This window comes from Balaenoptera ricei, chromosome 1, assembly GCF_028023285.1.
Source record: "Balaenoptera ricei isolate mBalRic1 chromosome 1, mBalRic1.hap2, whole genome shotgun sequence".
In the NCBI taxonomy this organism is placed as follows: domain Eukaryota; kingdom Metazoa; phylum Chordata; class Mammalia; order Artiodactyla; family Balaenopteridae; genus Balaenoptera; species Balaenoptera ricei.
Window position 1 is genome coordinate 151,991,969 of NC_082639.1, and position 15,391 is coordinate 152,007,359.

The following is a 15,391-nucleotide window of genomic DNA, read 5'->3' on the forward strand; positions in this document are numbered from 1 at the left end:
TGTAGTACATATATACAATGGAATATTACTCAGCCATTAAAAGGAATGAAACTGGGTCATTTGTAGAGACGTGGATGGATCTAGAGACTGTCATACAGAGTGAAGTAAGTCAGAAAGAGAAAAACAAATATCATATATTAACGCATATATGTGAAACCTAGAAAAATGGTACAGATGAACCGGTTTCAGGGCAGAAATAGAGACACAGATGTAGAGAACAAATGTATGGACACCAAGGGGGGAAAGTGGCGGGGGAGGATGGTGGTGTGATGAATTGAGAGATTGGGATTGACATATATACAGTAATATGTATAAAATGGATGACTAATAAGAACCTGCTGTATAAAAAAATTTTTTTTAATTAAATAAAATTTTTTAAAAAAAGACTGCTTCTCTCTTTAATATCCACAAATTTTTTTTGTTCTAAAAACATGTAAGGAAATCCATTCTGAAGTTTTTGCTTTTGGTTAAAAATTTAAGTTTATGACTATGCTATTATGATAGAGTTAATATACCTATCTCATTAATTAAAGCTCAAACCACTAGATTATAAGAAAATAATCTGTAATGCTCAAAGGTTTACACAGACATCAACGAAAATAAAACCACTTACCATAAGTGATCAATAGAAGGACAAAAGGAATATTTTTAAATAGGTTCCTTATTGATTTCACATAGGAATACTCTCCAGGCGGACTGTCTTGGAGAACTGCTTGAGCCTGGCTTGGTGGATACTGAGGTTTTTCTTTGAATGCTGGAAACATACATGAAAAGATAATTCAATATACGAGTCTTCTTTAGTGAGCAGACTAAATTCAGTTTACGTTTAAATAGGCAGTAAAAGTCTTTTACAGTAAGGCTTTTCATTTTCACTAATTTCTAAGTGAAGTATAGTTTGATATTATCATCTCAACCCTCTGAGACGGACTAAAACTCAGCGAGATTTGGCCAATTCACAGAACTGAACTGTAAAACCATCAATACTATGTCACAACTTTGCCCAGTGATTATTCCATTTTTAGTTAAGCAAGATTAATTTTTATTATATTAAGTATTCAACAATTCTATTTCTAAATTTGGTTCAATCTGTAATTAGAGGTAATATCAGATATGAGCAAGCCAGTATCTTATTGAACTTTTAGAGGATTGTCTTGAGTTAGTACCTATTTTCTTCTGAAATTTGATATAAAGTTTATCATCTGATGCAATTACCCCTCTAGAACTGAAAAGGTCCATGTGGATTCATGGGAGCAGAGCTAGGTCCTGCTTGCTGACTCACTTCAGCTGCATATGGAAAATCTAGGGGTAGAGCTGAGAGACATAAAAGTGTGATACATAGTTTCTGATACTGTAAGTTCTAGCACTGCCCATTACTATGTAGTTAGAGAAAGATCGCACAGCCTTCTCAGCCAGACATTTAGAGACTGCCCTTTTGCTGGGCAGGGAAGGATCTACTAATTTCCTACAACAGATGGCTAGGCAGAGATTTCTGTAGGGTATGGCTAGCCAGGAGTCAAGACTTTTTGATAGAAGAGCTGACCTGCTAAGAGTGCTACATCAGAAATTAAAATCTAGTTTTAGTATTGACTCAAAATTTTAAACTAAAATACATACAGGAAAAATGCTGTATTTCACTGAATCTTAAATGGTCTGATGCTGGCACTTAATGATCTTGGCAGGCATCAACAGAAGGTTTTCACATAACCATGTCTCAATTGACACCAATGTTACATGCCATTGATATTTTTTTATTGTGATAAGAACATTTAACTTGAAATCCACCCTCTTGACAAACTTTTAAGTGTACAATAAGTATTGTTAACTATAGGCATAATGTTATACAGCATATCTCTAGAATTTATTCATCTTAGATGCCATTGATTGATTATAAAGGCACCTCAATTTCAGAGACGCCATGAAAAAAATGTACACTTTAGAATCAATAAAGTAGGGTAAATTCAAAAGCCAAAAAGAAGGTAAATGGATTCAGAAGAAAGTAATATTTTCTAAAATATTAGAATTTCCTCCTTCTCTTTCTCGCTCTCTCTTTTTAAATAGTGGCTATTTCTTTCTTCCAACAAAGAAGCCTGCTTTGTAGTTTGAAAGTGGTCTAGATCTGATGGACCTGACTGTCAACTGTAATCATGTAGAAATTTTTTAAAAATACAGATTTTGGGATTCTAAAGAAGGCTCAGTGAATCAGAACCTCCAGAACAGAACCTTAAAACTGTATTACACAAAACTCAACACTCAGCCAGGTTTGAAAATCACTGCAAAAGAAAGAAATGATCCTTAAAACTTGCACACAATATTGTAATTCTCTAATTCTCCTGTTTGCTGCTAAAAATTAAAAAATTACAGCTCTTTGCTCACCAAAACATGGATTAATTACGATATAAATAAAACAACAAACTAGACTTCTATTTTTATAGGTCTTACAACTAATTGAAGAGGAGACATAACTCATAAATATTTACTTTTTAATATCCTTACATTGGAGGACTGGTAGACATAAAACGTTTTAAGTGGTTGCAATCCCTCCCCTTCCTTTCACCCTATCTGCTCCTTGCACTGTTGAGGACACCTGTTGTCCTCTCCTGAAAGCCTCTTTGCATCCTAGTTAAGACAGGAGACATCTCTTTTTATTAATATTGGTAAAACAGAACTCATATGGTTGTAAAACAAAGTTTCAGAATGTAAAAACTATGCTTACAACGTAGTCATGGGTATTGAATGAGTCCTAAGTCTCTTACTTAGATTTTTATTTACTATAGTAAAATAAGTCTAAATGGCTCAGATCTGAACTCAAATGCAAAATAAAAACAAGTTCTGGTAGTCTTTAATTCCATTAGACTTGTTTTCTGAATACAAGTGTTATGTCAGTTTCAGGAAGTCAAACTGCTCTCTTGGACAAACTCAAGACTTTATCTACCAGCTACACAATATAGTAAAGTCAGGCTTAAGTCTATGAAGAAAACAAAAAAAAGAGGAACAAAAAAACCATTGGTCTACGACCCTGTTTACGTCTCATTGCTCCTTTCAAAGGACGAAATATGGCTTTTTCTTTCCCCTTTGAAACTGAAAAATAGACTTCTAACTTCTTCTCTTCTCCCCACCAAAAAGTTGTGCAAATAAAATAATTAATAAAATAATTAATTAATAAAACAGTTATTCTCCACCCTTAGCAATAGGCATGGAAAGTAGCCAAAGGATTTTGGGCACCACATTCAAACTTTTTCTCCCATGATGAATAAATAACAAATCTATTGTGTTTAGAACCACTTCTATTTTTTGAAATCAGGTTATAATATTATCTTTTGATTTCATTATTTGTGCCTTTGTGATTGAAGCGGACATTACACATATTAATTTATTATAAGACAAACACAGGTTTGAATCCTGGCTCTGCCTCATCTCACTATATGACTCGAAGAAATCAATTCCTGCTTCTCAGCTATTGCTTTCTCATTCATAAAATGGAGATAATAACAACAAGCTGGTATGAGGACTATATATGTGTAAAAGAATTTTGTAATTACTGAGTACTACACAAAATACATTGTCTTTTTGAGGAATATTTATTTTTAAAAATCAGAGACGTTTCAGGGAATTCCCTGGCAGTCCAGTGGTTAGGAGTTGGCTTCCACCGCACGGGGTACAGGTTGGATCCCGGTCCGGGAACTAAGATCCCATATGCTGTGCAGTGCAGCCAAAAATAAATAAAGTTTAAAAAATAAAATAAAATCAGAGACTTTTCTCAGGGCTTGAAATTCTTATACACTAAGTAAAATGTACTTCTATTAACAATTTATAATAGGAGCCAATATATAAATATCCTGAATATAAGAATCAAAAGTAAAATTATGCATGCATGTTTTATACTCATGTATTTAAATACCGTAATATTAAATATTTTGACTGCCATTACTTTTGGTTTCTGTCATCCACTCATTTTAGTGAATCAGGATGATAAGGATTTTAACTGACATACTTAAGTGATATAGTTTACTGCTCTGCATAAGAAGAACAGCTTTCAAATACAACAGCATTACCACTTATACAAGAGGAGTTGAAACAAAAAATCAGACTAAGTAAAAATTAAAATGATATATTTGTATATGTAACATTTTATTAATGGAGTTAGATTGCCTAGGCTCAAATTTCATCTTTAGCATTTATATACTAAATGTGACCATGGGTAAGTTAAATTTACTTCAATTCTGTGCCCCGTTTCCTCATTTATAAAATGGGAATGATAATAATAGTACCACCCTTATAGGGCTTTGAGGATTAAATGAAATATAGCATGTAGTTGTGCTTTTAAACATGTTTGGTACATATCAATCAAATGTTAGAGACTGTAATAGTATTCTCCCAATAAGAATGGGGTATTAGTGTGAAATTCAGTGGAAGGTTGGGCTTAATTCTTAGAAATGTTAGATGGATTACACTTAGGGAGGGTAACAGCATTACATGACATGAACTCTCCTCAAGTTAGTATTTTAGGAAGACTTCTGAATACCAGTTTGGTATATGTCACATTGCTGAAAAGCATCAGCAAAACTAAATTATTTTATAAGATTTGACTGGACTTCCAAAGTATTTATGGGTAGAATTTAGAAGGAAGTAGCATTGTCTCTTAGTAATTAAGGAACTTTAAGAAAGTTAGGATTTTTAAAATAATCCATATTTTCCTCCATAGCAAATATTTAGGTATAAGGAAAACAGGTAAATTTTTAATTTAAACGTCACAATTTTCAGCCTAGACTTTCATATCACAACTGTATATTATCTTGCTTTTATACTATGCTTAGTATCATAAGATTAAGTTTATAGGTCACCAAGCAAAACTTGACAATGAGCTTTTTTTTTTCCTATTCTATTACCATTCCATTCCCCTCCATTTCCATTTCCACTCTCTACTCATAAGCCATGAGTACATAAATAATTATGTACATGAATAGCTCTCTTTTAATTTCTTAAATAATACAGGGTGATATGCCAATGGTCATACCTATGTTTTTTGTCCCACTCCTTTGACAAATAAAAATCTTATATTTGTAGCATCTCATATATATATATATGTTTAAATACATGTGTCATATATATAATTTTGTATCTATAGATATCTTATATACAGTCTATTACTCTCACTTCTTCCAAAGAGATAAGCAATTGAAGACGATAAAAAAAGGAAAACCAGAATTTATGCAAAGATACATAGCAATCAAAGGAAAGAGAATTTTATATTTTAATAATCCCTATTGCTAATGGAAGATCCATTTATGCAAAATGTATATAAACTATATCTCATACTTCATCTAGCAAATCAGATATGGCTACCAGAAAAGTAGATACAGGAATTTGTTTTTTAAAAATATAGATTTCTTTTAAAACCTTGTTAAACTGCCAAAAAAGTACAAGGGATAATTTATCCTTTTTCAGTAGTCAGCACACAGCAAATACGCCACTCCCTAACAGAAACATAAAAACCAATCATAGGTAGATTGGACATGTCAGAATACTTTAAATGCTACCAAGAGAATATTTTGTTCATTATCTTAAGGGAAATTAAAAATATGTGGGCTGAGTTTCCTATCCCTGGGTCCAGCAGTTCATCTCTAAAGGCATCTCTGGGCTTCCCTGGTGGTGCAGTGGTTAAGAATCCGCCTGCCAATGCAGGGGACACGGGTTCGAGCCCTGGTCCGGGAAGATCCCACATGCCACGGAGCAACTAAGCCCGTGCACCACAACTACTGAGCCTGCGCTCTAGAGTCCGCGAGCCACAACTACTGAGCCCACGTGCCACAACTACTGAAGCCCGTGCGCCTAGAGCCTGTGCTCCACAACAAGAGAAGCTACCGCAATGAGAAGCCTGTGCACTGCAATGAAGAGTAGCCCCTGCTTGCTGCAACTAGAGAAAGCCCATGTGCAGCAACGAAGACACAAATCAGCCAAAAATAAAATAAATTAACTAAATAAATAAAATTTAAAAAAATAAAGGCATCTCTATCAAAACACTCCATAGTCTTTAACATACATTTTCTTTGAAAACTGAGGATTTTATATCTGGTGATCATAAAAAAAACTTGCATTTTTCATTACTGTTGTAACCATGGTAAAAATTAACATATAAAATTTAAAACTCCAGCTATAACGAAATTTAATTATAAATTTTAATGATTAAAAGATGGCCTTTCAACTTTAAAGTTCCTTTCTTCTTCAAATCAATTTAAGATATACTGAGCGCCCAAAAGGCAATATTATAGTTACGTTAGCAGCTCTATTGCTTAAATAAGCCTCACCTATTCTTTTCCCTGAAATCAAAATTGTTCCCCATTAAAAATAAACTTTAAAAAGCAGACCTTCCCAAACCTTCTTCCAAACTGATGATGGCTGCTTGCAGCTGATTTTGACTGACTGCTTCAAGAGACAGGCCCGGACGAGAGGACTCGGGGACGAGTGGTGGCAGCAGTGCTTTGCTGGAGTGGCCTAACAAGCAGATAGTTGCCACAGTTTGAAATTCTGCTGAACAGCTTGCTGCTGCCCAGGATCATTCACTGGTCAACATTTTCAGATCCAGTTAATTGTTAAATTGGGGATCCCTGGAAGGATTTATCATTTAAAGGAAGGTTGTAGCCTATTCGCATCATTTCAAAGCACGACAAGAACTTGCTCCTGGCGAGGTTAGCGTAAGATGCAGACATGTAGACGGATATGCAAAGAGGAGGCAGGTAATATGTTTGAAACCAACAGTTATCAGGAAATAAAAGTTAGTAGGGAGATAAATGAGAAGAATTAGTCTTCAAACCCTTTACAATATTAAAACAGATGTAGCGGACCATAACATATCCCTAGGCGTGTAGCATTCATTACCTAAACAAGAAAGTGAACAGCAAGAATGAAACAAGCAAATAGCACTTGAGATATTACCAGTACAAATTTTCAGGGTTGGTTATTTTTATTTTCATATGTTTGTCATGCACTTATCTATTTAAGCTTTAGGGAAAATAATTCACTTACCAATTACCGTTAAAATAAATAAAAGTGTGGCGACAGCTGAAGTTCCATAAAACATGGTACTGATATTACAAGCCAACAGTTGTGTGTTATTCTGTGTGTTCGGCACTAAAACTGGTGGCAGCAAAAAGCCAACTGCAGTTCCCAGCTGTAAAAGAAACAGTTCTGTTAATTCTTTCTTCTTATTATGAGAAAAAATAGTAATTAATCAACATAAAGATAACCACTATTGCAAGGTCCTTTTGTAAGTTCTAAAGCACCATATTCTAATGTCTTTTTACCATACCATTAAAGGAAAATTGCTGTCAAATATCTTCCCTATTCAATAAACATTTACTAAGCTCCAACCATCCAAATGATGCTGCTATAAAGTTGTGTAAGACACACTCCTTACCCTTTGGCTACTTACAATAAAAAAGGAGAATAAAAATACATACATACACACAAAAAATGCTGAGAAAAGACAACCTACAGAATGGGAGAAAATATTTGCAAATCATATATTTGATAAGGATCTACTATCCAGAATATATAAAGAACTCTTACAACTCGACAACAAAAAGACAAACATCCCAATTCAAAAATGGGCAAAAGACCTGAATAGACATTGCTCCAAAGAAGATGTACAAATGTCCAACAAGTACATGAAAAAATGCTCAATATCATTAGTTATTGGGGAAATGCAAATCAAAATGACACCCGCTAGAATGGCTATAATTTAAAAAAAAAAACAGAAAATAACAAATGTTGTCATGATGTGGAGAAATTGGAACCCTTGTACACTGCTAATAAGATTGTAAAACACTGCAGTCACCATGGAAAACAATTTGGCAGTTCCTTAAAAAGTTAAACATAGAATTACTGTATGACCTAGCAATTCCTCTCTTGGGTATATACCCCCAAACTGAAAACAGGTATTGAATATTGTACATGAATATCCATAGCAGCCCTATTTGCAATAGCCAAAAGGTGGAAACAAGCAAATTGTCTATCAATGAATGAATGGATAAACAAAATGTGGTATATCCATTCAATGAAATATTATTTAGAGAGAATGAAATACTGATAGATGCTGTAACATGGATGACCTTTGAAAACTTGCTAAATGAAAGGAGCCAGACACAAAAGGTCACATATTGTATGATTCTATTTATATGAAATATCTAGACTAGGGAAATCCATAGCGAAAAAACAAATTAGTGGTTGCCAGGGGCTAGAGAGGGGGGAATGAGGAGTGACTGCTTAGTGGGAACTGGGTCTTTGAGGGTAGATGAAAATGTTTTGGAACCAGATATAGGTGATGGCTGCACAACATCGTGAAGGTACTAAATGCCACTGAACTGTACACTTTCAAATGATTAATTTTATGTTATGTGAATTTCACCTCAGGAAAAAAAAAATTAGGCCGACTATGATAATCACAACAAGAGAAATAAAATCAAAGTATTAAAGGAGGCTCAGTGGAGGGAGATTTCAGATTCTTTGGGGGATGGAGGTGAGACAGAAGGGCCCAAGATAGGTTTCAAAAAGGAGGCTGAGGCAGAGATAGTAACATTCACCAATATTTCATTTGCTCCCTATAAAAAGCTGGATAGAGACAGTTAAACAGGTAATTACAAGTGTAGTAAGAGCAGTACTGTGATGAGAGGTAGAGGGTGCCAAGACTGGGAAGATCGTGTAATTGGTCATTCAAGCAAGAACACTAGTCAGAGTGAGAGGGACCCCATGAGCAGCTGTACTGGGCAACAGATGTACACCTGGACTATTCTAGGCCAGCTGGAACATACGGTCACCTTAGCTAAGAGAGTACTTTGGAGGAGCACCTTGTATAGACTTGGGATTCAGGAAAAATTTCTGAAAGAACAAAGATCTGAATAAGAAATTAGAGTTAGCCAAGTGAAATAGAAATGTTCCCAGTCAAGTAAGTCAGAAAGAGAAAAACAAATATCGTATATTAACGCATGTATGTGGAATCTAGAAAAATGGTACAGATGAACTGGTTTGCAGGGCAGAAATAGAGACACAGATGTAGAGAACAAACGTATGGACACCAAGGGGGGAAAGCGGGGGTGGCGGTGGTGGGATGAATTGGGCGCTTGGGATTGACATGTATACACTGATGTGTATAAAATTGATGACTAATAAGAACCTGCTGTATAAAAGATAAATAAAATAAAATTCAAAAAAAAAAAATGTTCCCAGTCAAGGGGACATCATGTACAAAGGAAGGAGAGAGCATGACCTTGTGAGAAACTGTAAGCAGTGCACAAGTCCCCTCAGAGCAGAGAAAGAGTCTGTGTATGAGGAATGGAGGCTGTGCAGAGAGGTGATGCTGAGGAATTGGCAGGAGGCAGAACTGGAAGGTCTCACTTGACACTTAAGAGAGTTTGAATTTTTTCCTAAGGGCAATGGAAGACACTGCAGGGGGCAAGGGAGTGTCCAGGAGAGATTTGCACATTAGAATGACCACAATGGACGAATATGGAGAATAGAGGGAAGAGAGCAAGAGCTGCAGAGATAGGAAAATCAGTTAGCAAGCTCTAGGTGAGAGCTACGGGGGGCCAAGGCTAAGATGGTGGCAGCAGAAATGAAGAGCAATGAGCTGGGAGACAAGGTAAATTTTGATTGGTGGGGTCATATGGGATAGTCAAGTGGAAATATGCAGCTGACCAGTATCTACATAAGTCTGAAGCTCATTCATTTATTGAATACATTTTTATGGAGAATCTACAACGTGCCAGGCACTGTAATGAATGCTGTACATTCAGACGATGTGCCTATTTCATGAAACTTACAACCTAATGGTGGGGATGGGAGAAGAGTAATAATTAACAATTAATATATAAATATAAATATATCAGACAGTGATAAGCACTACACAGAGGATTAAAGTACAATGATGTAATAAGACAGCGACTGGGCAACTCTAAATGGGATCCTCAAGAAATGCCACTGAATGATATTTAAAATGAATTTAAACTGAGAGCTGAACGATAATACGGATATAACAATGTGATCCTAGGAGGAAGAACATTCCAGACAGAGAGAATGTTTTTGCAAAGGCCCTTATGAAAAATGCAAGCTTAGTGTTGTTTAAGGAACCAAAAACATATTAGTAAGGTTTTGTAATCCAGAGTAAGGAATTTAGATTTAATTTTAATTACTATGGGACATCATTGGAGAGTTCAAAGCAGAGCTGTGACATGATCTGATCTATGTTTTAAAAGGTTCTCTCAGGAATTCCCTGGCAGTCCAGTGGTTAGGACTTGGTGCTTTCACTGCTGGGGCCTGGGTTCAATCCCTGGCTGGAGAACTAAGATCCTGCAAGCTGTGCGGCATGGCAAAAAAATTAAAAAAAAAATTTTTTTTAGAAGGTTCCCTCAGGTTAGAGACTTGGCACAGTAGATGGGTAGTTAAAAGACAGGGTTCAGGAATCAGACAGACCTGAGTGTGAATTCTGCTGCTAATTAGCTGTGTGACTTTTGGAAAACAATTTTATCCCTTCAAGTCTCAGCTTCTGTATATATAAAATGAGGAGACTAATAGTTCCTACCTTACATAATTAAATTAAATGAAACAATGTGTGTAAAGTACTTAGCATGGTGCCAGGTTTAGTGAATGCTCAATAATGTTGAATATTACTATGAATGATCACTCCATAATCTAGGCTAAAGATGCATACTTGGGGGTCGTGAGCAAGTGCAGAGCTACTAGAGCCAAGGAAGGATTCGAACACTTAGGGAGAATGTAGGAGGAAGGCCCAGAGGTATGCTAAGTGTTAGAGGGAAATCTGCCTATGAGAAAACATTTCCATTTATTATCCATGAAATAGATAATCCATAGATATGGAGTTGATAATATTTCCATCATGCTCAATGAAGTATTAATCTTGCATATAATTTCGTAAATGAAAAAATATTTTAAGGGAACAGTTCCTATCCAAACATGCAGAAGCAACCAACTAAAATATCAGTCACAAATTATTTTGGATATACAACTATATTTCAAGCTATCCCTTCTTCTGTACTTTTAAAGGAAATAAATATAAAGCAATAAGCCCACATGTAGAGTTAGTCTTTACATGGAATTTAAATAGATCTTACTGTGATGTTGAAACAAGTGTTAGACCAGAAGTAAAAGAGTAACATTCTTTTGTTACATAGCTACATGATATATGTATAGAGAGAGGTAACATTTTTGTTATACAGGTCTTTTTTTTTTTTTTTAAGCAATTTCTTTTAAAAGTCTTTATTGAATTTGTTACAATATTGCTTCTGTTTTATGTTTTGGTTTTTTTGGCCCCAAGGCATGTGGGATCTTAGCTCCCTGACCAGGGATCGAACCCGCACCCCCTGCATTGGAAGGGGAAGTCTTAACCATGGGACCGGCAGGGAAGTCCCTTGTTATACAGGTTTTTAACTTGATTCTCCTCAAGCTGAATGAACACTCAATATAATTTACATAAAGTATCATAGGACTCCATATGCAAAATTTAAATTACAGTAAAAGGACCATTCTGCAATTAAAACACACACACACACAAATTCTAATAATGCTACTGGAATACTAATGAATTTGAACCTACGGTGTTGGCAAAGTCTAGGAAACAGTTTAATGGAGACTTGGCAAAATAAGCCACACTTTTGCAATGGATTCTATGATCTATGATTTGTCTTGCATTTTCTTACCGTTAAAATTTGGTAATAGGACTCAGTAATGCTGTGAGGTCTTTATCACTAGATTTATTTAGCGATCATTTACAATGTCTGTTATGTACCAGGCACTCTGCTGACTGCTAATATATAAAATTAAACAGAAGCTGTTTACATGGACCACTCAAGAACAAATTTCCCAGAACCCAGCACCTTCCTTTTGCAAAGAATACACTGATGACAAAAATAATACCTACTTTAGACTCATTCATTATTGCACTGACAAGTTTTCTATGATGTTAGGCCTAGATATGGGCCTGTACCGGTAATTACTTTACAGGTAATTCTCAAAGATGACCAGGTAGTCATTTTAAACTGGTTTTGAAAGGTCTGTCTTCACAAATAAAGCAAAACCCCTCTTTAATCCAAGACTGCTTCCTATTTTATGACTGCTCATCTCTCCTTCATTTATAGAACGCCTCCTAAGGGTCCCTCCATATACTTAGCTCACATGCCCTATGACGTTTTATCTGGTCCTTCAGAATCCGATTTTCATCTATTACCCTAGTCCTTACCTGATTACCCAGCACGGCGGTGGCGCAAGCTGTGGACACCTCCTTGGGCCCAAACCACACTGAAGCGATGTGGGAGGGCAAGCCGAGGATGAACACCTGGGCCACAGAGCACAGGCACTGGCCCAACATGGTGACCCAGAAGAGATGCTGCTGCACGCTGCCGCACTTGATCCAGGCGCCCAGGCAGTTGAGGCCGGAGCCCAGCAGGGCGGTGAGCCGCAGGCCTCTGGTATCCAGCAGCCAGGTGGCCGGGAAGATGAGGGGCACGTAGGCCAGCATGTACACCATGGACAGCCAGTCAATGTGCAGCGAGGAGACGTTGTAGAAGCTCTCGAAAACGTTGCTGATGATGCTGTACTGGATCCACTGAAACGCGTTCACCAGCGAGTACAGGCTGAAGATCAGTAGCACCAAAAAGCGCCGCGCGGAGAGCGCCGTCCGGGGCACCAGGGTGCCCTCGACCGCCGGCGTCTCCTCGCCGGGGTCCTTGGGCAGCAGCCGGGCCTGGGTCTCCTCCTCCGGGGCCAGCGGAGTCTTCGGCCCGTCCAGGGCTCCCGAGGCGGCCTTGGGGCTGTCCCGAGAGACCCCACTCAGGGCCAGGCAGCCGGCTTTGGGCCCGTTCTGCGTCTCCGCGCTCACCTTTCCAGCAGGCGCGTCCCCCGGGACCGGGAGGTATCCGTTCGCGGGCGGGTGCCCGTTCGCCACCGTTGTCCCCTCCTCATCGTCGGGCAGTGCCATGTCCCTGGGCTCCCCGGAGCCGCCTGGCGGCCCCGCCCTCCTCCCAGCTCTGCACCCCCAGCCCAAGACCCGAGGCCCTCCCTGCACCCCCAACCCCTACCCCTCGGCCCACTGCTCCTGCCACCCTCTCCCCGGCCGAGTGAGCCTCGGTCTGAGCCGGGAGCCGCAACCCGCGCTGCGTGAGTCCGCAGGCGAAGTCCTCGTCCCCGTGCGCGGCCCGGCGGGCTGTCACTCAGGGCCGGGGCGGGCCGGGAGAGAGCAGTGTCACTGCGCGGTAAAGGCCCGCTGGCCAATCAGCGGCACCCTCGCCCTCCGGAGCCAATCGGGGAGCTTCCGGAGGGGCGGGGCGGGAGTGAGTGCGCGGGGCGGTAGAAGAGGAAGGCCACGCTGGAGGTCTCGGCTCGGTGTTCTCCTCCTAGATGGATGCCGTGGCCATAAGTCCTCCGACCTGGGCGTGGGCGGGCAGGAGGCGCATTGGGCAACTCGGGACTGGGAACGAGGGACTAGGAGAAACAGGGGGGACACAAAGAGGCAGACGTCAGTCTCTCCACCTAGAGGGGCTCCTCTAGAGACAGGTCGAACACTGGCAGAGGACGAACTTGGCCTCTCGGCCCAATGCAGCTGTCAACATCGGACGCTGTCTTTAGAGCAGACAGGAGCACGTTTCATAGATTTGTGCTGTCTCGGCAGAGGGAAAGCACCAGAAAGCATTTTGATCCAAATAAAGAGATTTCTTCAGAAATCTGTCCTTGTGAAGTTGGAATCTCTGGGATGTGCTGTGCCTGAGCAGGCCCTGTTGCTCAACATTCTCCCTCGCACCAATACTTGCAGTTAATATTTACTGGACACACATTCAGTGGCTTCCAAGCACCAAACTTGCTTTGAAAGGTATGTGCCCCACAGTGTCATGGACTCTGGGGAATAAAAAGTAAAAATGAGACATATTGCCTGCTCTCAAGAGCACACGTAGCCTTGTAAGTGTTCCTGGAGTACAGGAAAAGTCAGTCCCGCTACTTCTTGGGAAACTAAATTTGAAGGAAAAAAAAAACAAGACTCCCAAGTATTCATTATTAAAGTGGAATTGAAACTAGGGGTATCTCACAATGGATTTAATCTTAAAAAGTAGGGCTTCCCTGGTAGTGCAGTGGTTAAGAGTCTGCCTGCCAATGCAGGGAACACAGGTTTGAGCCCTGGTCCAGGAAAATCCCACATGCCGCAGAGCAAGTAAGCCCGTGAGCCACAAGTATTGAGCCTGCGCTCTAGAGGCAGGGCCCCGCAGCTACTGAAGCCCATGCGCCTAGAACCGGTACGCCACAGAAAGAGAAGCCACTGTAATGAGATGCCCATGCACCTCGACGAAGAGTAGCCCCCACTCTCCACAACTAGAGAAAGCCTGCGCGCAGCAATGAAGACCCAATGCAGCCAAAAATAAATAAATAAATTTATTTTTTTTAAAAAGTGTTGCTACCTAGAACCCTAAAACCCAGTACACTTTCTTTTTATTGCCTCTTAACATCATTATTTTGGTAGCATATAAAAATATATCAGGGGGCTTCCCTGGTGGCGCAGTGGTTGAGAATCTGCCTGCCAATGCAGGGGACACGGGTTCGAGCCCTGGTCTGGGAAGATCCCACATGCCGTGGAGCAGCTGGGCCCGTGAGCCACAACTACTGAGCCTGCGCGTCTGGAGCCTGTGCTCCGCAACAAGAGAGGCCGCGATAGTGAGAGGCCCGCGCACCGCGATGAAGAGTGGCCCCCACTTGCCGCAACTAGAGAAAGCCCTCGCACAGAAACGAAGACCCAACACAGCCATAAATAAATAAATTAATTAATTAATTAATTAATTAAAAAATATATATATATATCAGATACGTCTCAGTGCAGGTGAAATACTACATAATCCTAAACCTGAAGGAATATGTGCATTTTATGTCTTCCTTGGTCATCCCATATAAATTGTACATTCCATTCCTAATCCCCTTCATTTGTATTCTTAATGCTTAGCACTCTCTAAAATGTCATTTTTTTTTTTTTTTTTGGTTATTTCCTCCTTCTCCACTAAAATGTCAGTTCTGTGAGGGCAGGGCTGAAAGTTTTTTTGCTTTGCTGCTTTTGCTGTATACTGAGAACCTGAAACAGTACTTAGCAGTAGGTGTTCAATAAATATTTACTGAATGACTGCAACTAACAAGCAATGGATATTTTAAATAATTACTTATTTTTAAAGTGAATCCATTTCTTTTTTAAAAAAACTTGTAAATTTCCGCTGCAAATATGATCTTCTAAACACTGATTTAGATATTATTTTAGATGACTGAGTGATGTCCTCTGAATGAACAAATGACTAAATGTGGAATCCAAAGGACTTCATTCTTAGTTAAGAAGTTTATTGGGCTTCCCTGGTGG

At 39.2% G+C, this 15,391-nt stretch overlaps 1 protein-coding gene across 1 annotated transcript in view; it reads right to left on the minus strand.

Annotated features, from left to right (window-relative positions):
• FLVCR1 (FLVCR choline and heme transporter 1) overlaps positions 1–13,014 on the minus strand; it is a 35,632-nt gene extending 22,618 nt beyond the window's left edge. Inside the window, exons 1-3 of the mRNA XM_059904280.1 lie at positions 12,248–13,014; positions 7,024–7,168; positions 614–754 (exon numbers count right to left, since the gene is read on the minus strand). Of these exons, the coding sequence (XP_059760263.1) occupies positions 614–754; positions 7,024–7,168; positions 12,248–12,985 (1,024 nt within the window). The 5' untranslated portion in view covers positions 12,986–13,014. The remainder of the gene's footprint in view (positions 1–613; positions 755–7,023; positions 7,169–12,247) is intronic.
• Positions 13,015–15,391: the final 2,377 nt, after the last annotated feature.